Here is a 23,982-nt window from a genome sequence, read left to right on the forward strand (position 1 = left end):
ATGTGCTGTTGATAATGACCGCTCCCCACTTAAAACGGGGGGCGCCTTTTGCGTGGACGCGTGCAGCCCTGGATCTGGAGTGGCCCCATCAGCATAGGCTTTGCCTTCCCTCAGGTGGGATACCTGGAGGTCCCCGCCTACCCCAGCGAGTTGTCCAATCCACATCTGCATCCCACCATGTGGTGGAGATTCCTTAGTCTACCGATGTCTGGAATATTCCCTTAATTTTCTACCTTTATTTCCACAATCATACTCATCGTGGCTCAGAAACAGTGCTTATTCAGTATTAGCACATGATAAATCATACCACTCAAATATTTTTGTCTGCAAGAGTTGGCTAGTTATGTAATATTTCCGACTTCCTCTACCTCCCCTTTTCTGCTTATGATGCCCCGGTTCCCTTCTACAGGCAATCAAGCCAGTAGCCGCTTCCTGTTTGCCTTTAAACACTTGTTGTGGTTAAAATCTGCAAGGATGTTGATGGAAAGCAATTTGGGACAATTTCCCTTCTGCTGGTTTTTCCTACTTGATCATTTCAGATCCCGAAAAATAACAAATGCGATGTTGCTCTAAAGGTTTCAGTTGATCAGAAAAAAATGAGCATATTCAGACAACAGCAATACCATGTTCATGCTAAAATGAATGTCTTTTGACAGATGTCCCACTACTGCGTAAAATTTTTTGTGGATCAGTTGTATGACTAGCAACCCAGCCAGATGGGAAATAAATAAATAAATAAATAAATAAATAACAATACAATACAATACCCAATTTTTTCTCCACAACAAAAGTGCAGAAAATATTCAGAATGAAACTATGGGACAAAACCCCCCACAAAACCGTGACTCTTCTCTTAAAAAACACCCCCAAACATTTCAGGACAGATTTTTAATCAAGTCTTGATGGAGATTTTCAGGCTACAATTTTTAAAAAACAAAACAGGGAACTCCCAAATCTCAGTTGCTTCTGTTTTTCTTTTCTGGGACAACAATGTACCCTTAGGAAAAAAAAACTGCAATCGAGTATTTTATCAACACTATCTGGAACACTAGCCTTGCTTTTCCACTTAAAAAGAAGAATTGATTCAGAAACTAGGTCAACTCCCTTGGAAAAAAATACGTATTTGCTTGGATCAGTTCCTGAGCTACTCCACCCACCACCAAAATTACGCGGACAGTTTTCCTTCCCAAGCAACAAACTCTGGTGAAGGAGTTGGTAGCCTTTGTAATTACAGTGAAACGGTCGCTCCTGTTTGAATCTATCACAGAAGAGGGATACCATAATTGTTCTAATTCAGGGATCCCCAAACTCGGGTCTCCAGCTGTTTTTGGACTACAATTCCCATCACTCTTGACCACTAGTCCTGCTAAGCTAGGGATGATGGGAGTTGCAGTCCAAAAACAGCTGGAGACCCTCACAATGAGGTAAGAAACCCAACAGCTGCTGCTTACAAACAGAACTGAGAAACCTCCCTCCTCAGGATGACTTGGTTAACTGTGTGAGTGCCTGGAGGCGGTTGGAGGATGGATGGCAGCTAACAGATTGAGGCTGAATCCTGATAAGACAGAATTACTGTTTTTGGAGGACAGGGGGCGGGCTGGTGTGGAGGACTCCCTGGTCCTGAATGGGGTAACTGTGCCCCTGAAGGACCAGATGTGCAGCCTGGGAGTCATTTTGGACTCACAGCTGTCCATGGAGGCACAGGTTAATTCTGTGTCCAGGGCAGCTGTCTACCAGCTCCACCTGGTACGCAGGCTGAGACCCTACCTGCCCGCAGACTGTCTCGCCAGAGTGGTGCATGCTGTAGTTATCTCCCACTTGGACTACTGCAATGCACTCTACGTGGGGCTACCTTTGAAGGTGACCCGAAAACTGCAATTAATCCAGAATGTGGCAGCTAGACTGGTGACTGGGAGTGGCCTCCAGGACCACATAACACCAGTCTTGAAAGACCTACACTGGTTCCCAGTACGTTTCTGAGCACAATTCAAAGCGTTGGTGCCTTCTGGCGGTTCTCTCATTGCGAGAAGTGAGGTTACAGGGAACCAGACAGAGGGCCTTCTCGGTAGTGGCACCCTCCCTGTGGAATGCCCTCCCTTCAGATGTGAAGGAAATAAGCAGCTATCCTATCTTTAAAAGACATCTGAAGGCAGCCCTGTTTAGGGAAGCTTTTAATATTTAATGCTGTACTGTTTTTAACATTTGTTTGGGAGCCGTCCAGAGTGGCTGGGGAAACTCAGCCAGATGGGCGGGGTATAAATAATAAATTATTATTATAGTCAGGAGGGACGGAGACCCTGATCAGCATTGGGTGTGCGTGTGACTCATTTGGAAGCCCTTGCTTGGCGCTCCTGGAGAGCTGTGCCTCTGAGACAGAGCTGCTCAGGTGAATGCAGAAGCGCTGCCTGCCAGGTGGCATCACTTCAGACCCCGTGTGCTGTCAGGAGCAGATACGTCCCCGGAAGTCAGGCTGCCATGCACTAGGGAGAGAAAGGCACCGTTTTCATCTACCTGTCCAGTCGGATGATTGGAGTAGGCAGCACACACGTTAAAAGCCAACCGAACTCAGCCAAGGTGTGTAGCAAAGGACCATAATCCGTTTTGATTTCACTGCCCTATATATATATAAAAAAACAGAGGCATTAGTATATTTGGGGAGAGCAGCAAGCATTGCCACAATCCAAATTCAGTGGTACCTTGGGTAACAGACGCTTCAGGTTAGAGACGCTTCAGGTTAGAGATTCCGCTAACCCAGAAATAGTACCTCGGGTTAAGAACTTTGCTTCAGGATGAGAACAGAAATCGTGCTCTGGCGGCGCGGTGGCAGCAGGAGGCCCCATTAGCTAAAGTGGCGCTTCAGGTTAAGAACAGTTTCAGGTTAAGAATGGACCTCTGGAACGAATTAAGTACTTAACCCGAGGTACCAGGTAGGGGCTGGTTAAATAGGCAGATCTGAGGGTAGCCTACCCGCTCTGTCAGCTCCGCCCCCTGGCACAGCCCAAGTCCCAGTCGGCATCCCCATTTGCCAAAACAGGGTGCAGGCTAGGATCCAGTTCCTGATAAGCGGTGGGGGCATCTGCTCCCCCCCCATCAGGAAGGGCATGGCAGTTCTAATGCCTGATTAATGCCATGACTGAAAAAGAATGTGTGTGGCAGGCAGATGAACTCTGAAAAATGGCATTATTGGCCCAACACAATTAACTCTGCTAAACCGGAGAAGTTAGATAGCTGAGGCAATTACTGGCAAAGTCTGTTTATGTTATTTGGCTATTCTTGGTTATTTAGCTATTCAAATTTGGTAAACTTACATTGGATCTGATTTGCATGTTATACTCACATACAAATTTCATCTCCCCTCTTTTCCCCATTGCCAGTTTTTAAGTGTTATTATAATTACTTTACTAAATTATTACTATAACTTTAATGTATGCCCTGCACTTCCTCCTATGACAGAAGCAAAAAGAAAAGGAAAAAGGATGTTATGTGCCTGATTGACCTTTAACTCTGTCGCTGAACTGAGAGCAAACAAGGAAATTATGAGGAGTCTGTGATTCTGCTTTCTTAATTAATGCTGCCTCTGATCAAACATAGCAATTGTTTGTGGGAGAAATCTGGATAGTCTGCCAAAGCCACTTTTGCTGATGGGGAAACAAGCCATGTTTAAAATGAAAAGGTAAGTTTGCTACTTCTTCCTTCTGTTTGAATGCATGGTCATCAGAATGGAGCCATTGGGTGGTATAATACAACAAAGTAGTTCTGAAGTAGTTCTGTGAGCACTAGGATTTCCTTTTACACAATGGAACTTCCTCTTCCCTGCATGTCCCCATACTTCAAATTTACTCAGGAGGGAGAACAGATTTATATGGTTTGCAGGAGGCACATGGCGAGAGGAAGCTCAGTTGCCCAGCCAAAAGCTCCTGTGTTAACAGAACTACTTTGCTGGATATTTTATGCACTACTTTCCTTTCCTTTTTTTAAAAAAAGTCTGACCTTTCCAAGGTTAAGGATTTTTGAAACGCAGTGTAATTTCAAAGTAGAGTGCCTAGTGGTTAGAAAAGCTGCCCTCACCCCAAAGCGGGGTGGGGAAAAGAATATTTCAAAGGCAAACACATTTTTGAGAGGCCAACTTGATTGGGGAACTTAACGAGTTAGCTTATTGTGCTTCTTCATTTCCTAGAAACCAGTTCCATCATTTAAGCAAGAGGTTCAGTTTTTCCAGCAGAAGCTGCCACCGCTTATATACTGTCAGCAGTACAGTGGCTAATTTCTTTGGCCCAAACCAAACATCAACCCAAACCCACGTGTGGTTTTTCAGGTTTGTCTGCCAGGCGTATTTTGCACAAAATGTTCAAATAAGAATGTGTGACGCAGAAATCGCAATATACAACTGTGGCAAGCTCCTGATATTTATTCAGAAGCTTATTGCTGAATAAAATAATCTGCTATGATGTATTTTAAGTAGCAGGTATTACAACGTGCTAGTGTGTGCCTCAAAAGTTTGAATCGGTATGTAACCTTAAAGGCCTGAACAACATCTACACTACAGTGGTACCTCAGGTTAAGTACTTAATTCATTTCGGAGGTCCGTACTTAACCTGAAACTGTTCTTAACCTGAAGCACCACTTTAGCTAATGGGGCCTCCTGCTGCCGCCACGCCGCCGGAGCCCAATTTCTGTTCTCATCCTGAAGCAAAGTTCTTAACCTGAAGCACTATTTCTGGGTTAGTGGAGTCTGTAACCTGAAGCGTATGTAACCTGAAGCATATGTAACCTGAGGTACCACTGTATCAATATTTCCTTAGTAATATTTATGTATTAGTTAAGAGCGTTTACAAGAAAATATAGTAATTGGGTTTTCCAACTCAAGCCAACTCAGTTGCACCCATTTTACAGACTGGCTTATACTGATTTACTAATTTGAACTAATTTGTAATCAATATTCTGAATCTGGAGACAAACAAACCTATGAGACTAACTTGCATACATAAAAACAAAAACAAGGCATTTACCTCAATTACAGTCCATTGTTCTACAACAATGGCATCATTTCCTTTCCTGTTTGAACCGGGCACTCCTGTGCCTTCTTCTTCATATATAAATAAGCCTTCTAATGATTTGGGCAAGTAGTCAGCTAGGGAAACAAGAAAAGAAGGAAGTAAATGATAGAAACCTTGAATTGTTAAGGAATATATCATTAATGTAGCTGCTTTTTATTACATTCAAATCAGGGTGTTTTTCTTCCTCTCTGTCTTAGCACGTCAGCACTCTTCTGTGTTTGGAGTCTACAGAGAAAAATAATGTCACCTTTACTAACTAAACTGATCATGGAATCAAGTGTGGATTGCACCAGCTTCTAGTGCTATTCTCCACAAGAGATTCTTAACCACAAGAGGTTCTTAACCTGAAGCACCACTTTAGCTAATGGGGCCTACCGCTGCTGCCGCACTGCTGGAGCACGATTTCTGTTCTCATCCTGAAGCAAAGTACTTAACCTGAGGTAATATTTCTGGGTTAGCGGAGTCTGTAACCTGAAGCGTATGTAACCTGAGGTACCACTGTACCTGATTCCTGGCATGTTGCATGTGCTAGATATAGGTGTGTGTGTGTGTGTGTGTGTGAGAGAGAGAGAGAGAGAGAGAGAAAGAGAGAAAGAAACAGTGCCTGAACTGTGGTCCTCTGATCTGTTGTAGCTGTATAATGTTCAGATGATCTCTGTCTGCCTGCCTCTCTCTCAACACTTCTTAAGATATTAAGGACCACTGGATGGTTGAGTCCTGTCCAAGGCGACTATGGGGTTGTGGCGCTCATCTCGCTCCAGGCCGAGACAGCTGGTGTTTGTCCACAGACAGCTTTCCGGGTGAAGTGGCCAGCAGGACTAAACCACTTCTGGCGCAACAGAACACCGTGATGGAAACCAGAGCGCATGGAAACACAGTTTACCTTCCCGCCGCAGTGGTACCTATTCATCTACTTGCACTGGCGTGCTTTCAAACTGCTAGGTTGGCAGGAACTGGGACAGAGCAATGGGAGCTCACCCCGTCGTGGGGATTCAAACCATTGACTTTCCGATTGGCAAGCCTGAGACTCAGTGGTTTAGACCACAGAGCCACCTGCGTATACCAGGATGTCACACCCTCACACATTATCATCACTGTGAAGGAAGTTGCAGAATGAAGTGAGCCCAGAAGTGACATCATCAGTGTGAGACATTGGGAGCACACTCTTCCTTCTCTCTCTTAACGCATGATCATTTTAGAGGTCCTTTTGAGAAAGGGAGATGACACATTTTTCCTACAGATCGACCCAGGACATGATTTGCTACTTCCAAGTAATGGTGCTAGCAACTTGTGGAGTCCCCACACTTACTTCCACGATCTGTTACGTTACTATACTGTATGTACTTTTCTCTGTAAATGCCAAACACAGTCAATCACCCATGACATACTAAAACAAAATCTACAAAGGTTTAGTTTCCAAAGATAAAGGAATAAAAACATTTTAATAAATATATCTAATTGCCATATTAAAATGGTTTATGTTCAACTATTTTCCACACAGGGAAAATCAGTTATGGAAAGCATTAAAATGAACATTAATAGCCAAATGATAATATTAAGAAGACTTCTTAAACGAACCACGTTATTGTTTACATATACTTTATGTTAATGTGTAAAATATAAAGCACTAAGCAGGCATAAAATTACTCACTTAAGAAGTTTTCTTAACGTCATCATTTTGCTATTAATGCTTCTTACTTGAATATCTTCCATACAAGGACTGTGTGAAATGTTTGTTAGAAGCAGCTCTTTAGAGAAGAGACCTCAGACAAAGAAACTGTTCTTAATGCCCTTTGTTCCATTCATACCCAACTATCACAAACAGTGATAGTAACAGTAAAATGAATATTGGATGAAAAATTAGCATGCTACCGTATTTTTCGCCCTATAGGACGCACTGGCCTATAAGACGCACCTCCTTTTTGGGGGGGGAAATGTAAAAAATAAATTATTCCCCCCCAGCCGCGGGGCTGGGGTGGGGGAAGCCCGAGCTTCCCCCGACCCCAGCCCCCAGAACAGGCTGCCGCCCGCAAGCCGTGAGCCCGCAGGAACTCCCCCCGGGCACGCAAGGCTTGCGGATAGCTTCCTGAAGCCTGGAGAGCGAGAAGCTCTCCAAGCTTCAGCGAAAGCCTGCATTCGCCCCATAGGACGCACACACATTTCCCCTTCATTTTTGGAGGGGAAAAAGTGTGTCCTATAGGGCGAAAAATACAGTACTTTAAAAAACTTGAAGCTTTTCAGTTACCAAACAATCACATTGAAGCCCGAACTTCCAATCACATAAGTAACCAATTATGTGCTATTCTTCTGCTTCAGAAACATCCGTATCAAATATCGTGTCCTAAAAGACACATTTTTATATGCATTTTGATGCATTATTTGAGCTTTGAATGGTATCACAAAATTCAGAAAAATGAAAGACAACTGTGTTCCTATCCGTGTATTAGTTTAGGAGTTGTGAATCAGGTCGGTTCACTCACAAACACCCCTATTTTTTGCCATCTAATTCTCTGAGAAAAATTAATGTTGTTAGAAAAATATTACTTGTTGAAAAGATAGAATATTTCTCTACTGTTTGTCTCTTCCCTCACAATAAACATTTCCTCCTTCCTATTCTTATTGTACAACATTGAGTAAGTAAGAGAAGCCACTACATTATCTAGGCCCTTTACTGTTCTGAAATAAATAATACTATTATCGCCTTTTTCAGGTGCAAAGAGACTAATGGTATGATCACAGTTACCTTTAGAAGCTTCCCAGGGTACGAATGAGTCAATTAATGACAACCCTTGTTTGTAATAAAACGTGGTTAACTCTAGCCAGTCAGCATCCAAAGTACTAATCACCGGTCCTTTCCTCGATACTTTTAGAGACAAAACACCGTCGTGATATGTCCAACAGGTGGAATCATCCTCAAAGACGTTGAAGACTGTATACAATTTGTTATCTGATAAGATATTAGAAAATAAAGAAGTCTCCTGTAAAATTAGCAAAGATATATCATAATTGTGACAATATATGTTGGAAATGTAAAGAAAAGGAAGGAACCTTTTATCATATGTGGTGGATCTGTCCCAAGGTGAAAGACTTCTGGGAAAAGATTTATAATGAATTGAAAAAAAATGTTGAAATATACATTTATAAAGAAACCAGAGGCCTTTCTTCTAGGAATAACAGGTTTGGAATTGCCCAAGAAAGAAGTTAAATTATTTTTGTATGCCATAACTGCTGCTCGTATTTTGCTAGCTAAAAAGTGGAAAACCCAAGAATTACCAACAATAGAAGAATGGCAGATGAAGATGATGGATTTTTCGGAGCTAGCCGACCTAACCGGAAGAGTCCGCGACCAGAAGGAGGAGGAGTATCAGGAAGAGTGGAATAAATTTAATGATTAGCTAGTTAAATTTGTTAAGTTAAATTAACTGAAAACAGATTGCAGATACTTAATTGGCTTAGGATTTTATTTATGTTAAGTGATGAATTAATATGTTTAATTCCATAAGGTGAAGATTTAAGAATGTTAATGTTTAAGTTAAATTTAATAAGAATTGGGATTTGGAAAACCATTAAAAGGACATGCAATGAAATTCAACCAAGGGGAACCGAGGAAGTCACTTAACAAAGTTAATAAGTGTAATTTTTAATGAGGCTATGATTTATGTTTGTTTGTTTTGTGTGTTTGTTTGTTTGTTTATAATATTGTGAAAACTATTAAAAAAATGGAGTAACTAAGATTAACCTTTTAAAAATGGAACACTTATCAAGAACAGTTATCAGTATTTCAAGTGGAGAAACTTAAACTTGTCCATAGATCATGACATAAAGCTTCAACATGGCAAATGAAAACCATTTAAACTCAAGTGGGGTGTTGAAAGTCAATATGTGGGAAGCTTCTGAGCCAACAGACAACTTAATAGGGGTGCTTAACATTTGAAATCCTCCTTCTTCTTAGACGGAACAAGGCTGTCTCATCTTTGAGTTCTTTTCCTAACTTTCAAAATGCTCATTCTCTGTCTCATTTTGAGTTGGACAGCTCTGCTTTTGAATCTTCCCTGCCCGGTCCTAGACACTTTGCCCTTTCTCAGTGCTCTAATTTTCTCATCTATCCAATCTATTTTTACACTGTTGGCATCTCACGGCATAATCTGGTCTCTGCAATTATGCTGCCGACATCCCTTCACAGAGTTCTGATTCCCCCCCCCCAAAAAAAACCCCTGAACTTCAGACAACGGCAGCTTCCTTTTCAACATTTCCAAGATTCACCTTTCCCACTCTGCGCATACTTGCCTAAGTTGCTATAACTTTCTTCTTGATTACCTATCTTGGTGCCATGTATCTGTTCTTCGGTTGATACAGAATGCCTACACTGGAAAATGCAAAGACCTTAGGAGCTTCATTTGTCTGTAAGACCTTCATAGAACAATTTCCTTAAGCCACAAATGGTTTATATTACTCCCCTCCTCCAGTAGTTAAAACCACATTGTGTTAAATAGAAGATGGGGAAGAAGATGGAGAAGGGGACGAACATGATTTGATCCATTGTGGAAACAGCCACATGGGACCGTATGTCAACAAAGTTCTGTTTCACCATCACCACGTCACCTGCTGGCATGCCTACTGACGGTGTAAGTGGTGATTAGGAGAAATGGGAGGTTAATGCATAATTTTTGTATGCCACCCAGCCCTGTCTCTTTGCTTGAGCTGAATGTGCAATCCACATAACTTGTAGGAAAGTCAGGGGGCTCACAGACCAGGGGTGCACAAATCTGTTAATTCTTGTTTCTTTCAGTTTCTCAAGCTTGAGTTCAGTGCTCCACAATACCACATCAGTTTACTTAAAACAAAAAACTACCCAACTCCTTTTGAAAATTCACCATTATTTCCAAAAATTCCTCATCATACTCATTTCGCAAGACATTTTTGTCAAATATATCTATTTTTATTTTTATTTGCAAAACAATTTCCCCTAATGTAATTCATAGTTTCGTATGTTGTTTTCACTTAAAGCTAAAGGGACCCCTGACCATTAGGTCCAGTCGTGGCCGACTCTGGGGTTGCGGCACTCATCTCACTTTATTGGCAGAGGGAGCTGGCGTACAGTTCCGCATGTGGCCAGCATGACTAAGCCGCTTCTGGCAAACCAGAGCAGCCCACGGAAATGCTGTTTACCTTCCCACCGGAGCAGTACCTATTTATCTACTTGCACTTGATGTGCTTTCAAACTGCTAGGTTGGCAGGAGCTGGGACCGGGTAGCTACGGGAGCTCACCCCGTCGCAGGGATTCGAACCGCTGACCTTCTGATCGGCAAGTCCTAGGCTCTGTGGTTTAATCCACAGTGCCACCCGCGTCCCTAATGTAATTCATTGTTTCGTATGTTGTTTTCACTTACATGTGCATTTTATGCACACTTGAGCCCAGTATATGCACACACAGCTCCGGGTGGGAAAACTGCACTGCTCACAGGCTAGTCGTGTTTCAGTTTGTGCCTTGTTTCAGTAACTGCAAATTAAGTAGGTTGGCCTTTAAATGCAAATTCAATTGAAATTCTGCCCCATTCATAGCACAGACCCCTTGTTCCTACTGAAGGCCATCCTGTCGCTGTGTGTAGCATACCCACATGCCTGTTTCCATCCACATCCACATTTGAAGCTGGGGTTGGGGAGGTGGCAAAACAGGTCCATCAGGTTTATGGGGACCTTCTGGAAAAGGGCACTGTGCCTGCATGTAATAAACGTAAAGGTAAAGGGACCCCTGACCATTAGGTCCAGTCGTGACCGACTCTGGGGTTGTGGGGCTCATCTCTCTTTATTGGCCGAGGGAGCCGGCATACAGCTTCCAGGTCATGTGGCCAGCATGACTAAGCCGCTTCTGGCGAACCAGAGTGGTGCACAGAAACGCCGTTTACCTTCCCACCGGAGCGGTACCTACTGTATTTTTCGCTCTATAAGACGCACCAGACCACAAGACGCACTTAGTTGTTAAAGGAGGAAAACAAGAAAAAAAAAATCTGAATCTCAGAAGTCAGAACAGCAAGAGGGATCGCTGCGCAGTGAAAGCAGCAATCGCTCTTGCTGTTCTGGCTTCTGTGATAGCTGCGCAGCCTGCATTCGCTCCATAAGACTCACACACATTTCCCCTTACTTTTTAGGAGGGGAAAAGTGAGTCTTATAGAGCAAAAAAATATGGTATTTATCTACTTGCACTTTGATGTGCTTTCGAACTGCTAGGTTGGCAGGAGCAGGGACCGAGCAACAGGAGCTCATCCTGCCGCGGGGATTCGAACCGCCGACCTTCTGATCGGCAAGCCCTAGGCTCTGTGGTTTAGACCACAGCACCACCCGCGTCCCCGCCTGCATGTAATAATGACCAATAATTCAATTTCAAGTTCACAAAACCCCATACTAGCAATTGAGACTACACCCGATGACAATCATATTCGTTGAAGCAATGCCATGCAAAATAGATGAATTTTGCAACCTTTCTGTAATGCTACCAGGGACACGCTATTTCTGACCTCATTCAGGAGGACATTCCAAAACCCCAGGGTGACTGCAGCAAAAGCCCTGTGACCAGCTGCTGATGGCTGCATACGGCATCATGTGAAAATATGGAGCAACCCTTTCTCTGAGGACTGCAGCTGGCAAGGGGACTCACACAGAGAGAGGCAGTTCCCTGAATTAGGTTTGTTTCAGGCTGTGAAGTCAGCACCAACATGTTGAGCTGGGCCCAAAGCGCCACAAGCATTCAGTGGAGTTACATTGGAATGAGTTACCTATGTTTTTGCCACAATCATCAGCAGATGGGCTGAAGCATTTTGTAAGCACTCCAGGCTAAATTAATATTTATTTTATTTAAAAAAAAACAATCAGATATCAGGGTGGTGTGCAGCATAAAAGCACACCACACCCCATCAAAAACAAGAAATCAGCAAAAAACCCTTTCAAACAGACTAAAACTTGTTCAGTTAAATTAATATAATCTATTAAAATGCATGGGCAAATAAAAATTGCTGTTGACTGCTATCAAATGACAGCAGTGTTGGCCCCAGGCGAACCTCTTTGGAGAGGACCTTACAATAAGAATGTCATTGTCAAGAAAGCCCTCGCCTCTTCTAGATTATCTTATACCACAGGGGTGGCAAACTTGTGACTCTCCAGATTTTGGGGACCCACCCCTGTTGTGGCAGTTCATCTTCAAGAGCAGTCTCACTTAAGAGTGAAGATAAAGGTAAAGGATCCCTGGACTGTTAAGTCCAGTCAAAGGCGACTATGGGGCTGTGGCGCTCATCTCACTCCAGGCTGAGGGAGCCGGTGTTTGTCCACAGACAGCTTTCCGGGTCATGTGGCCAGCATGACTAAACTGCTTCTGGCACAATGGGACACCGTGATGAAAACTAGAATGCATGGAAATGCCGTTTACTTTTCAACCACAGTGGTACCTATTTATCTACTTGCACTGGTGTACTTTTGAACTGCTAGGTTGGCAGGAGCTGGGACACTCACTCAGTCACAGGGATTCGAACCACTGACCTTCTGATCGGCAAGTCGAAGAGGCTTGGTGGTTTAGACCACAGCGCCACCCTCACTTAAGGAGTACCTTGCAATAACAAAGGTCACAAAACCATGGATCAGCATGGTAAGATTTCCTTGCTCTAAAAAGGGGTACAGCCTGCACAGCAAGAGGAACTCATAAAAGTTGAAGCTGGCCATTGTGGCTGGTGGAGCTTACCTGGCTTCCCATCATGGAGGTTGTTGCCAGTAACTTAGAGGGAGAAGCGCAAGGAGGTGGGGAGGTTGGAGCAGTGCAGGTGCCCCGCTGCCACCAACCGGACATTCTTGACGCTGTGCCTTTGCCATGCTGATTGCCCTGCCCTTCCTCCTCTCATTTACCCGCAGCGACCTTTGTGTTTGGGAAGCCACGTTGGGTGATATCTGGTTTTCAACATCGCGAAACAGCACCAGCTAAACATCACGATATATCAGTATATCACAATATCTGAAATAAGGATGGAACTATGTAGAGGTGAGGGACACGAGTGGCGCTGTGGGTAAAACCACAGAGCCTAGGACTTGCCGATCAGAAGGTCGGCGGTTCGAATCCCCACAACGGGGTGAGCTCCCATTGCTCGGTCCCTGCTCCTGCCAACCTAGCAGTTCAAAAGCACGTCAAAGTGCAAGTAGATAAATAGGTACCGCTCCGGCGGGAAGGTAAACAGCGTTTCCATGCGCTTCTCTGGTTCACCAGAAGTGGCTTAGTCATGCTGGCCACATGACCCGGAAGCTGCACGTCGACTCCCTTGGCCAATAAAGCGAGATGAGCGCTGCAACCCCAGAGTCGGCCACGACTGGACCAAATGGTCAGGGGTCCCTTTACCTTTATGTAGAGGCGAACAGTAGGGCTGGGGAATATCTGGTTTTCAACATCATGATATATCACCAGCTAAACATTGTGATATACTGATACATTACGACGTCTGAAATAAGGATGGAGCTCAGGGTGGTTGGCGTCACGGTTTCCCCCACATTGTGATTTTTGCATAGCGCGTGCACACCCACACCCACACCATGATTTGCGATATATTGCCAGGACAAAAATTATGAAACCAGTATCACGATATGGACTTCAAAATGGTTTTGGGCGATATATCGATATATCACCTCCTGCCCATCACTATTTGCTAATGTTGGCGGGGATGGCTGGGTCCAAAAGCACCTTCAGATCTTGAACCAGTCCGGATGGTAATCGTGTCCAAAAATGGATACTTACATTCCTTGGAAATAGTTAAGACTATATATGTAGCAATTTTCAGTACCTTCTTTCCTCAGTTTAGTTGGGCTTGGACTGCCTTCTCTTCCATCATGGAAATCTGTCTCCCGCAACTGTCCAATGTCTGGCTGGATTTCTTCTTCTATGCCACTCTCAGACGACTGTCCACTCAGAGTCCCTTCATTCCAGGGCTTATCACTGTCATCTGTGTTGTGTCTTCTCTGTTCCCTACTCCTTCTGCCTAGGGTTGAATCGGACTCCGCATTCCCATCTGTGCTTGTGCCATTGCAGATTTTCGATTTTGGACAAGGTTGTGTTATAAATCCGACAAACTTCATTCCTCTTTTTGCAGCATCGTTGATCTATATAATTCCCCCCCACAACACACAAATACAGTTATAATTAAGCTGTGTGCATTTAGAAATCATTTCTAAATTATTATTCAGAAATTAGAAACACTGTGAGGGATCATTTGCACGTGATTCTTTCGTTATACAGGAGTATGGGTGCGGGAAGAAAGAAGTGCGCACTGATGTGCGAAAATAGCACATGTCTGTTCAGATACCTGGGCAGAAGCTGGGGCTAACAGAGAGCAAGGGAAGTGGGTTTGAGAGCAATCCCCACAACTGCTGCTTCTATATTGCTTTACCACACCCAGTTGGTCCCTTACCTTTCCCGCCCCGACCTGGCCACAGTGATCCATGCAACGGTCACCTCCAGGCTTGACTACTGTAATTCGCTCTACGTGGGGCTGCCCTTGAAGCTGTCCCAGAAACTCCAGCGGGTGCAGAATGCTGCAGCGAGGCTCCTCACGAGGTCTCTGCCATGGGAGCATATTCACCCAGTGCTTTACCAGCTGCATTGGCTCCCGGTGGAGGGTCAGATTTAAGGTGCTGGTTTTGACCTTTAAAGCCCTTCACATCCTAGGACCCTCATACCTACGGGACCGCCTCTCCTGGTATGCCCCACGGAGGTCCATATATAGCAACACCCTAGAGGTCCCGGGCCCTAAGGAAGTTAGATTAGCCTCAACCAGAGCCAGGGCCTTCTCAACACTGGCAGAATGCTCTGTCTCATGAGACCAGGGTCCTGCAGGATCTGATCTCTTTCCGCAGGGCCTGTAAGACAGAGTTGTTCCGCCTGGCCTTTGGCTTGGAACCAATTTGATTCCCTCCCCCTCTTTCTTTTTCCTTTCTCCTCCTATGAAGAGATTGCACCCTAATGTTTTAACGTTGTATCTTAATCTTTTAAATTGTATTTTAATCAACTTGTTTTTATTATTGGTTGTTAGCCGCCCTGAGCCCAGCCACAGCTTCCAAACATCTGGTCAGCGTGTCCAGGATCGAGTCGGTATGGCTATCCATCAGCAGATAGAGCTGAGTGTCAACCTAGCCCAAAGCTCCGGACAATCTGGGCAAGGGGGCGCATAAAGATGTTTAAAAGCATCGGGGAGAGGATTGCGCCCTGCAGCACTCCACACACCAAGGAGTGGCGCGACGACATCTCCATCATCAGTTACATTGCGGATTGTAGCAAGCCATAGTTCATTACGTCTGAACTAGCAAACTATGGATTGTGCTCGCCCTATGAAGCAGGATTAAATCCTGGCTTGCGAGACAAGAACAAACCATCATTTGCAGGTTCATATTTAAAATGAAACTATGGTCGGCAAATCAAGAGGTGAATACAGTGGTGCCTCGCAAGACGAAATTAATCCGTTCCGCGAGTCTCTTCGTCTAGCGGTTTTTTCGTCTTGCGAAGCAACCCTATTAGTGGCTTAGCGGATTAGCGCTATTAGCGGTTTAGCGGCTATTAAAGGCTTAGCGGCTTAGCGGCTAAAAGGCTATTAGCGGCTTAGAAAAAAGGGGGGGGGAAGCGGGGGAAAAATCGCAAGACTCGCAAGACGTTTTTGTCTTGCGAAGCAAGCCCATAGGGAAATTCGTCTTGCGAAGCGCCTCCAAAACGGAAAACCCTTTCGTCTTGCGCGTTTTTCGTCTTGCGAGGCGTTCGTCTTGCGGGGCACCACTGTAGTTGAGAAGAGCTATTGAGGGGAGGAGGCTCAGTCACATGTGGAAAAAATTAACCTACATGACATGTTGAAAATCCTACAAGTAAAATACTTCAAGGAGGAATTGTTAAGACCGTCCTACCTTTTCCAACAGTCCTTTTACCACCTCATTTGTTAGTGTTTCATATGTCGAAGGACACTCCTCAATCACGAGTCTGGGTTGTCTCTGTCCTCTGGATGCTTGATGCTTTTGGCTGGAGACAGAAAGAAAGCAGCCTTTGTTACAGTCTGATGTATCTTGTACAAAATGCCAGCACGCACAAGTTCCTTCGTTCCAAAATATTATGAATTCAGTCTTGGCAACTCTTTTGTTTGGCTAATGCTCCATGGAGGCCTGATTACAAAGTCGCCCAAATGTGTTACTTGGAACGCAACCGAATTACCTTTTGAGACCAAGTATTTATGGTCTGGCTCTACGTTTCTCTTATCTATTTGGGAGAAAGGCAGGAATTCAACAATAATAGAAACACTTATTTACCATGGTACATACCTCAGTTTGAGACGCAGTAGTACGACTCGATAAATGTGACTTGCTGGAAATTGTCTTCTTCGTCCAATTGACAGCAAAACAGGGTGAATAGCTCCTACCACATATCCTTTCGTATAATATTCCTCCACCTTTTTTGCAATTTCCAGCACAGAGCTGATCTTGATCGCCTCTGGATTTGAGGAAGCTAAAGGGATTTACACAAACATTTCAGTGACTTCCAACGGCAGTGGACAGAAACATTAGCTTATATATATTCTGTATATAAAATTTAAGCTGCAATGTGGGGTTTCGCTGTAGGTATCTGCTAATAGGAAAAATTAAAACAACTTGGCTGTTCTGCTTATGGCTCTATATCACACCACTGACGCAGAGAAGTTGGAAGGATTAGTGGTTACAACAACAGGTGCAGGGAGAAAGCTATAAAAATTAAAAGAGTAGCTATTATGGCTACAGTACAGATCGAGGGCTGGAATGTAGTCTATACTAAAAACCTTTATTTAAGAAACGCAAACTCTATACATCAAGATAGCTATATTCTCTGACCTATATAAACCACACACATTTATAGGTAGGTATTTACCTAGCATAATTTATTTTGATTTTGCTACTCGTGGGCAGGGCTAAGGAGTTGGATAAGGCACCAAGGCCTTGTCCCCTACAAATCCTACTTAACCTATCCCATGGCTTTTTAGATTTCATCAGGCATTGTTCACATATTGTCGAACCTATTTTTGCATCAATGGGAGCTAGGAACTTGTATCTATTAAAAGTAAATAAGAAGGAAAAAGCTGAGATTTTCAGCAGGTGGAATTCCTGCTCAATATTGGATTCTGCACCATAGAGTTGTCGGTTGCTCTGAACCATAATTTCAATGGGAAGTCAATGGAAATCGCAAAATTAGATGAGCTCGGATGCCAGCATTTTTTCATCGGTTTGCTCACATTCGTTTTGCGGTCTGAACTGATTCTGTATAGTTATATTCTAAGCTTCCGTTCAGGACAGAGACCTTTCAAGCTGGCTCACAGAATGTGGAAAACAAAATAATGTTGAATCCCAATAACACAGATATAAAACAACAGATTAGAGACATCAACATTTTAAGGCAAACCACTGTTAGGCTAACTCTGTTATGCTAGAAGTAGCTTTCTCCCCTGGGATGAACAAAAGGCAAACAAAAATAATATAAAAAATGAAATGAAAACTTTGTACTTAAATGACATGCAGAGTCTATAAATTAATTTTCAGTCAGCTTGATGACAGTATTTAGGCAGGAACCAGACCTAAACAAATATGTGTGTGCTAGATGCATCAATCAATGTTCAACTATTCCCAAAAGGGTAATCTATAAATAGATTTTTAGATACTGTCAGGGTTGCCTCTAGGTCCCAGCTCACAGAGGACCCACGCCAGGCTGCTATTATGTACAAAAGTCTTTATTGAAGTATAATTTCCATTTTAAAGCCAGAGCGTGCAACCCTACGTCTAGACTCTAGATAGGCGAAGTCCCCTCTGAGTCACTCCCCCTTCCGCACCAGTTTAAGATCCTAGCCCGGCTCCACCTCCTGCGCTGTTCCTTCCTCCTCTGGGTCCTTCTGCCCCCTGGGGTTTCCTCCCTCCTGGACTCTTCTGACGCTGACCCCCCTGGGTCTTGCCCTTCCTTCCGGCGGGCTTTAGGACCTGGCTCCCTATCCGGGCTACCTGCTGTGCCGCTCGCCTGTACATTTGAACTTGGCGCGCGCGCCCAGCCGGTGACTTTCCTCCTGACCGTTTCCCGGCTCTCCGATGGAGGCGTGGCCAATCCTGACTCATCTCCTCCCTCTGGTGGTGGGAAGACTGGTCCCGATGCCTGGGACTCCTCCCCCCCACTACCCTCTGGTGGGGACGCTGGTCCTGATTTCCAACTGCTGCTCAGGGAGTCCCCGCTGGCCCCTTCCTTCTGGGGTTTCCCCCTTGCCCTGGCCATTGGCGCTCCTCTCTGTGAATCTTCCGATTCGCTGGAGAGACTCGTGGAATCTCTCTGACCACTGTCACTGCCTACACCCCCCTCGTATTCCTCCTCCTCACTCTCCATTTGCTCCTTCTCCTGTGTCTCTGCTCCTGAACCCCTGACAGATACGTAAATACATTTTCAGTTTATGCATTAAAATATGCAGCACAGGACAATGCAGGCCCATACCCAACTGTATCCATAAAATGGTACAATATAATTAGTCCCTTTAGACATTCACCAGTTAATATGTGGATGCTCTTAAATAAAATATTCACACATAAATGGTATTATATTATAGCTGTATCATGTGGCGGAAGCTTGTTGGGAATGTTCATGTAAGGTAGATGAATTATTCCAAACATTAAGTGTCGGTTTTCTTGGTTTTGTACAATGTTTACATGTAGGTGTCATATTTAGATGCCATTGTTTGTTACACACACACACACACACACACACACACACATCAATCCTAGCTGCACAAGGTGACCTATAGCCAGCTCCAAAATTTTGCTAAGATAGCAAACGAAAACATAAGATTAAGTGTTCTAAAGACTGCACAAGAACGTTAGAAGCAGTAATTGTACCATGGAACTTCTGAGATGTAGCTCTTGCCTCTGAGCTGCAGCCAGACACATCATTACAAACTTTTAGGATTAGGATGACATCCATAATTATGGTTACAATAATACTTGCCTGAACGTGAGCCTTAAAAAGGTAAAGCTAAAGGACCCCTGACTGTTAAGTCCAGTCACGAACGACTCTGGGGTTGCGGTGCTCATCTCGCTTTACAGGCCGAGGGAGCTGACTTTTGTCCACAGACAGTTGTTCTAGGTCATGTGGCCAGCATGACTAAGCTGCTTCTGGCGAACCAGAGCAGCGCGCAGAAACGCCGTTTACCTTCCCGCCAGAGCAGTACCTATTTATCTACTTGCTCTTTGACGTGCTTTTGAACTGCTAGGTTGGCAGGAGCTGGGACCGAGCAACGGTCTGTTCTCTTCCTGAAGCAAAATTCTGTTCTCATCCTGAAGCAAAATTCTTAACCCGAGGTACTATTTCTGGGTTAGCGGAGTCTGTAACCTGAAGCGTATGTAACCCGAGGTACCACTGTACAGAAAACTAGCTGAGTGCATCTAAACATTCAGATCGTGTTCATTGAAGGGTTTGCGAATTTAACAACAGGGAAGTATTTAAGCACAATATTGCTGACAGATTAGATTCAGAGTTGCTGCAGCGGGAACTCCGCTCACAGCGCTGCTTGTGGAAAATGGGTTTCGACAGATCTCTCCTTCTCCCTGAAAATCTGCTCCAGAGGGTCAAGGGGGGTGGGGGGGATACTCCAGGACAGTGTGGGAGGTGGTGGAGAGGAAGGATGAATTTGTGAAAATTGCTTCCAGGGTTGGCCCCAGTTCTGGGGGGGGGGGGATCTGGGCATGATGCCCTCCGACACACACACACACACACACACACACACACACACACACCATCCATGATGCTGGCAAGATCCTCCTTAATAAGCTCACCAGGTGGTGCACAGGAGTCCCAGATTTCTGTAAACAGGAAGGACTCCTGTTTGCAGAAGAGTCTGCAATTCAGCGGAGGCTCCTGTTGCAATGGCCGGGGTAGGGCAGAGGCAATCCAGCTCAGAGGGCACAGCTGATGTGTTGGGGAAAATATTGGGTTCCAGAACAGCTGCGAGGGATGACTGGTCACCAACATCTTTATTTCTTTGAAGCAGAGCGCCGCCCAAGCTACAGCCATCTATGCCCAGAAGCATTCTGGGAAAAAGAAAATGGTGGGTTGTCCTGGTAGGGGAAAAGTAGAAGGAAGATGCCAGCAACTGTTGTCAGCCCCAGTGGGTTCTTTGGGGCTTAACATTTGCCCCCCGCCCCAGCTGCTGACCTTGGGCCTGATTACCACGCCCCCTTCCTCCAGATGGAGTCTCTGCTGGATCACAACCCTTTCCACGAATAGAGTCTTTCCATTCGCAAAACAGAAATTCTGGCTCGAACCCTGATTTTTTTGGTATATGTCATGGAACACTGCAGTGATGTAAAGATACCTCCCCTCCTCCTTGCATTCAGTTGCTAAAATGTATGTTTTAATGAAAAATAATTGTTTTTCACAAGAAATAACCACCATCAGACTACTTTCAGGAACGTCAAAGCTATGCAACTCAAAATGCTACCTACTATGTAGCAAAACAAAAACTGCAAACAAAATCTAGAAGGCATTAAATCAATTGCCAATTTAAACTTATAGACCGGTATATCGCTTATGTATTAGGTAATCCAGCATGAGACTCAAATGTTTGTTGTCGTTATTGCTACTGTTTCTCCACACAAAGAAGCTTTGCTTCACCCAAAGAGAAATGAATGAATTGTATACGGAATGAAAAGCCAAAAATGCAGGTAATGGACTAAAATGTGTCCTGCACAAGAATCTTCATGAAATCTATACTTGTAATATACATTAATATATTCTGGCTACTGCAGCCATAGCATTTAAAACTAGTATCAGCTACCCACAAGAGCTGCTGTATAGCCATGGAGAAGCTACACCAAAACGTTTCAGCAAAAATTATGAGTCCCTGAAGCAACTACTGTACAGCTGAATAGAACTGCCTGTTTTTAATGGGAAGCCGTCTGGGGCCGGTTGTTTATGTTTTCAACTTTCTGGGACAGGGAGTCAGTTAGAAACAAGAAAAACCCTACAAAAGAGGAAAGAAGACCCACACTGCCTGCCTTTTAACTGCACAACATTGTGTTCCTTCCATGCCTGAGCTACAAAAACAAAACAGAACACGAAACAAAGAATAGGAAGCTAAAAGGTATTTTCCACTGTAGAAGTGCTCTTAAGTAGTGCTTACTGTCAAGTTTAACAGAACTGCCGATACTGACAGAAACTGGCTTTCAGCTATGCACAGATTTGGAAAAAGACATTTTTTTCTGAACAGAGGCACCAACGCGCTAATTGTTACGTGCATACACATTTTTTCTGGCATTCATACGCACAATTTAACACATTTCTAAACCATTAGCCTAATGATTAACAGTGACTGGTGTTGAAAGATTCTCGTGTATTAGTTTCCCTGTATCTAACCCAAAGAAATAAAATAAGGAAAACTTTTGCCCATTTAACCAAAACAGAGTACTGCTGAAACAAGATACCTACCTTCCAAAGTAAAATCAAGCAATATGTACTCATAAGCAGAGTCCGTCTTTGTTTCCACTTGCGGTCTCTTTAGTGTTGAAAATATTTTTCCAGGGCTACTATCATCTGGGTCTTCTAGTTTTCTGAGTCCGCACCCCATGGTCGCGGCCGCAGGGAGCAGGAAGGTGCAAAGAGGGTGGAGGTAGAAATGGAGAATGCCACAAAATCTGTTTCCCTCTGATTGGAGAAAAAAAAGAGAGAGGAAGGAATCTCAAAGTTTTAGATGCTGTTTACTGCTAGCCACAACACCAAAGAAAAAAGAATATTCAAGTCCCAAGTTAGAAACAGGAGGAATTTTCCAGCCATAGTTACATCCAGGCGTATAACCCTTTATGCTTTCAGGCGACGAAGTCCTCCTGGGCAAGAGTGTTACTGCTCTTGCAGGAACATACAAAGTGTTACAAACTTAGCAGAGATTTTCCATGCCACGTCAATTTACAGCCAGCCCCCGCTAGAAGTGTTCTGTTGCAGAGGGCACCAATGAGTGCTTTGTCTGTCCCTCTTGGCTGGCTGATAATGATGTGAGAAAACAACCGAAATAAAAAGTTGCTGCAAAACTTCAGCGTGATTCTCTTGCAGCCAGAAGGTCTGTTTTGCTGCAGTAGCAAAGAAAAGGGAACAAAAAAGAGCAAGTTAGTTAGATAATGGGACCAGAGAGCCTCAACATGGTTTGAGACAAAATCGTTTCCAGAAAGGAAGTCAACTTCAAGAGGAAATTGCTTCTGGCATCTCAAAGGGGAGCAAAGTAAATGAAAAGCAGTTCAGAACTCTTGTTTTAAATGTGAGTTTGGATCTGACTTCCTTCGCACAGGACAGCTGGGTGGAAAATGCACACAATAGCAAAAGATTCTCTCCGCTAGAAAGCAGTACAAATTGGATGTGGAGTAATTGACTTAGTAAGTTAAAAAATATTTTAAAAGCACCTTCTCTGCTTTTGATAGGTCCCATTTAGAAACAGTATGAAATCTACATCATAGCAAACCCAGAGGAGGGATTTGATTCACATTATACAAGAAAGAGCTCTATGGCAATCTTTCTGTTAAGCTAACAGTTAATTCTTAAAACTTCTGTTTTAGGGGTTTTTTGCAAACAAAGAGCAAAGGAGTGGATTTTCAACTAGTTGCTTATACAGTAGTACCTCGGGTTACATACGCTCCAGGTTACAGACTCCGCTAACCCAGAAATAATACCTTGGGTTAAGAACTTGGCTTCAGGATGAGAACAGAAATCGTGCGGCATGGCAGCAGCAGGAGGCCCCATTAGCTAAAGTGGTGCTTCAGGTTAAGAACAGTTTCAGGTTAAGAAAGGATCTTCGGAACAAATTAAGTACGTAACCAGAGGTACCACTGTATTTGTTTTCATTTCTTCAGGGCTTGCAGCCTAGCTAAGCCACAATCTTATCAATTGCATTGTTCAAAGGCGTCTTAAGCCCCCTGCAAGTTTGACAGCTAGCATTAGAGATTTCGGCATTGCAGAGGGTTGTACTAGATGACCCTCAAGGTACCTTCCAACTATACGATTCTGATTATATGATCAAAGCGCTTACAAGTAAATGTGTTGCTTCAACTTTGACCCGTCTATGAATGATTTCTTTATACAGCTTATTTAAGTTTCCTTGAGAGTAAGACAACACATTTATAGTTATAGGTATAAATAATAAAATTATTATTAAATTATAAGTATTAGGTAAAAGACCCTGATGTTTGGAAAGATTGAGGGCACAAGGAGAAGGGGACGACAGAGGACGAGATGGTTGGACAGTGTTCTCAAAGCTACCAGCATGAGTCTGACCAAACTGCAGGAGGCAGTGGAAGACAGGAGTGCCTGGCGTGCTCTGGTCCATGGGGTCACGAAGAGTCGGACACGACTAAACAACAATTAGTTAACACTGTCTGGAATTTTCTCTCTCTCTTTGGACTTGCAGAGATAGAGAAAGGCACTGGGGGCAGCTGTATAAGAACAAAGTCCAAATTTCCCATAGAAGCTCAACATCAAAAAAAACTAAGGTCATGGCCACTGGGCCCATCACCTCCTGGCAAATAGAAGGGGAAGAAATGGAGGCAGTGAGAGATTTTACTTTCTTGGGTTCCATGATCACTGCAGATGGTGACAGCATCATGAAATTAAGACGCCTGCTTCTTGGGAGAAAAGCAATGACAAACCTAGACAGCATCTTAAAAAGCAGAGATATCACCTTGCCGACAAAGGTCCGTATAGTTAAAGCTATGGTTTTCCCAGTAGTGATGTATGGAAGTGAGAGCTGGACCATAAAGAAGGCTGATCGCCGAAGAATTGATGCTTTTGAATTATGGTGCTGGAGGAGACTCTTGAGAGTCCCACAGACTGCAAGAAGATCAAACCGATCCATTCTGAAGAAAATCAGCCCTGAGTGCTCACTGG

The 23,982-nt window shown here is 43.9% G+C and overlaps 1 protein-coding gene across 2 annotated transcripts in view; it reads right to left on the reverse strand.

The window, feature by feature from the left end:
- RFTN2 (raftlin family member 2) overlaps positions 1-22,237 on the reverse strand; it is a 47,807-nt gene extending 25,570 nt beyond the window's left edge. Inside the window, exons 1-7 of one of the 2 annotated variants that reach the window (XM_081837899.1) lie at positions 21,544-22,237; positions 16,383-16,566; positions 15,975-16,086; positions 13,871-14,186; positions 7,801-8,004; positions 5,010-5,131; positions 2,512-2,615 (exon numbers count right to left, since the gene is read on the reverse strand). In XM_081837899.1, the coding sequence (XP_081694025.1) occupies positions 2,512-2,615; positions 5,010-5,131; positions 7,801-8,004; positions 13,871-14,186; positions 15,975-16,086; positions 16,383-16,566; positions 21,544-21,682 (1,181 nt within the window). In that variant the 5' untranslated portion in view covers positions 21,683-22,237. The remainder of the gene's footprint in view (positions 1-2,511; positions 2,616-5,009; positions 5,132-7,800; positions 8,005-13,870; positions 14,187-15,974; positions 16,087-16,382; positions 16,567-21,543) is intronic. The other variant, XM_081837898.1, reaches the window with a different exon arrangement.
- Between the last annotated feature and the right edge of the window lie 1,745 nt (positions 22,238-23,982).

This window comes from Podarcis erhardii, assembly GCF_964252035.2.
Source record: "Podarcis erhardii genome assembly, chromosome: 1".
NCBI lineage: Eukaryota > Metazoa > Chordata > Lepidosauria > Squamata > Lacertidae > Podarcis > Podarcis erhardii.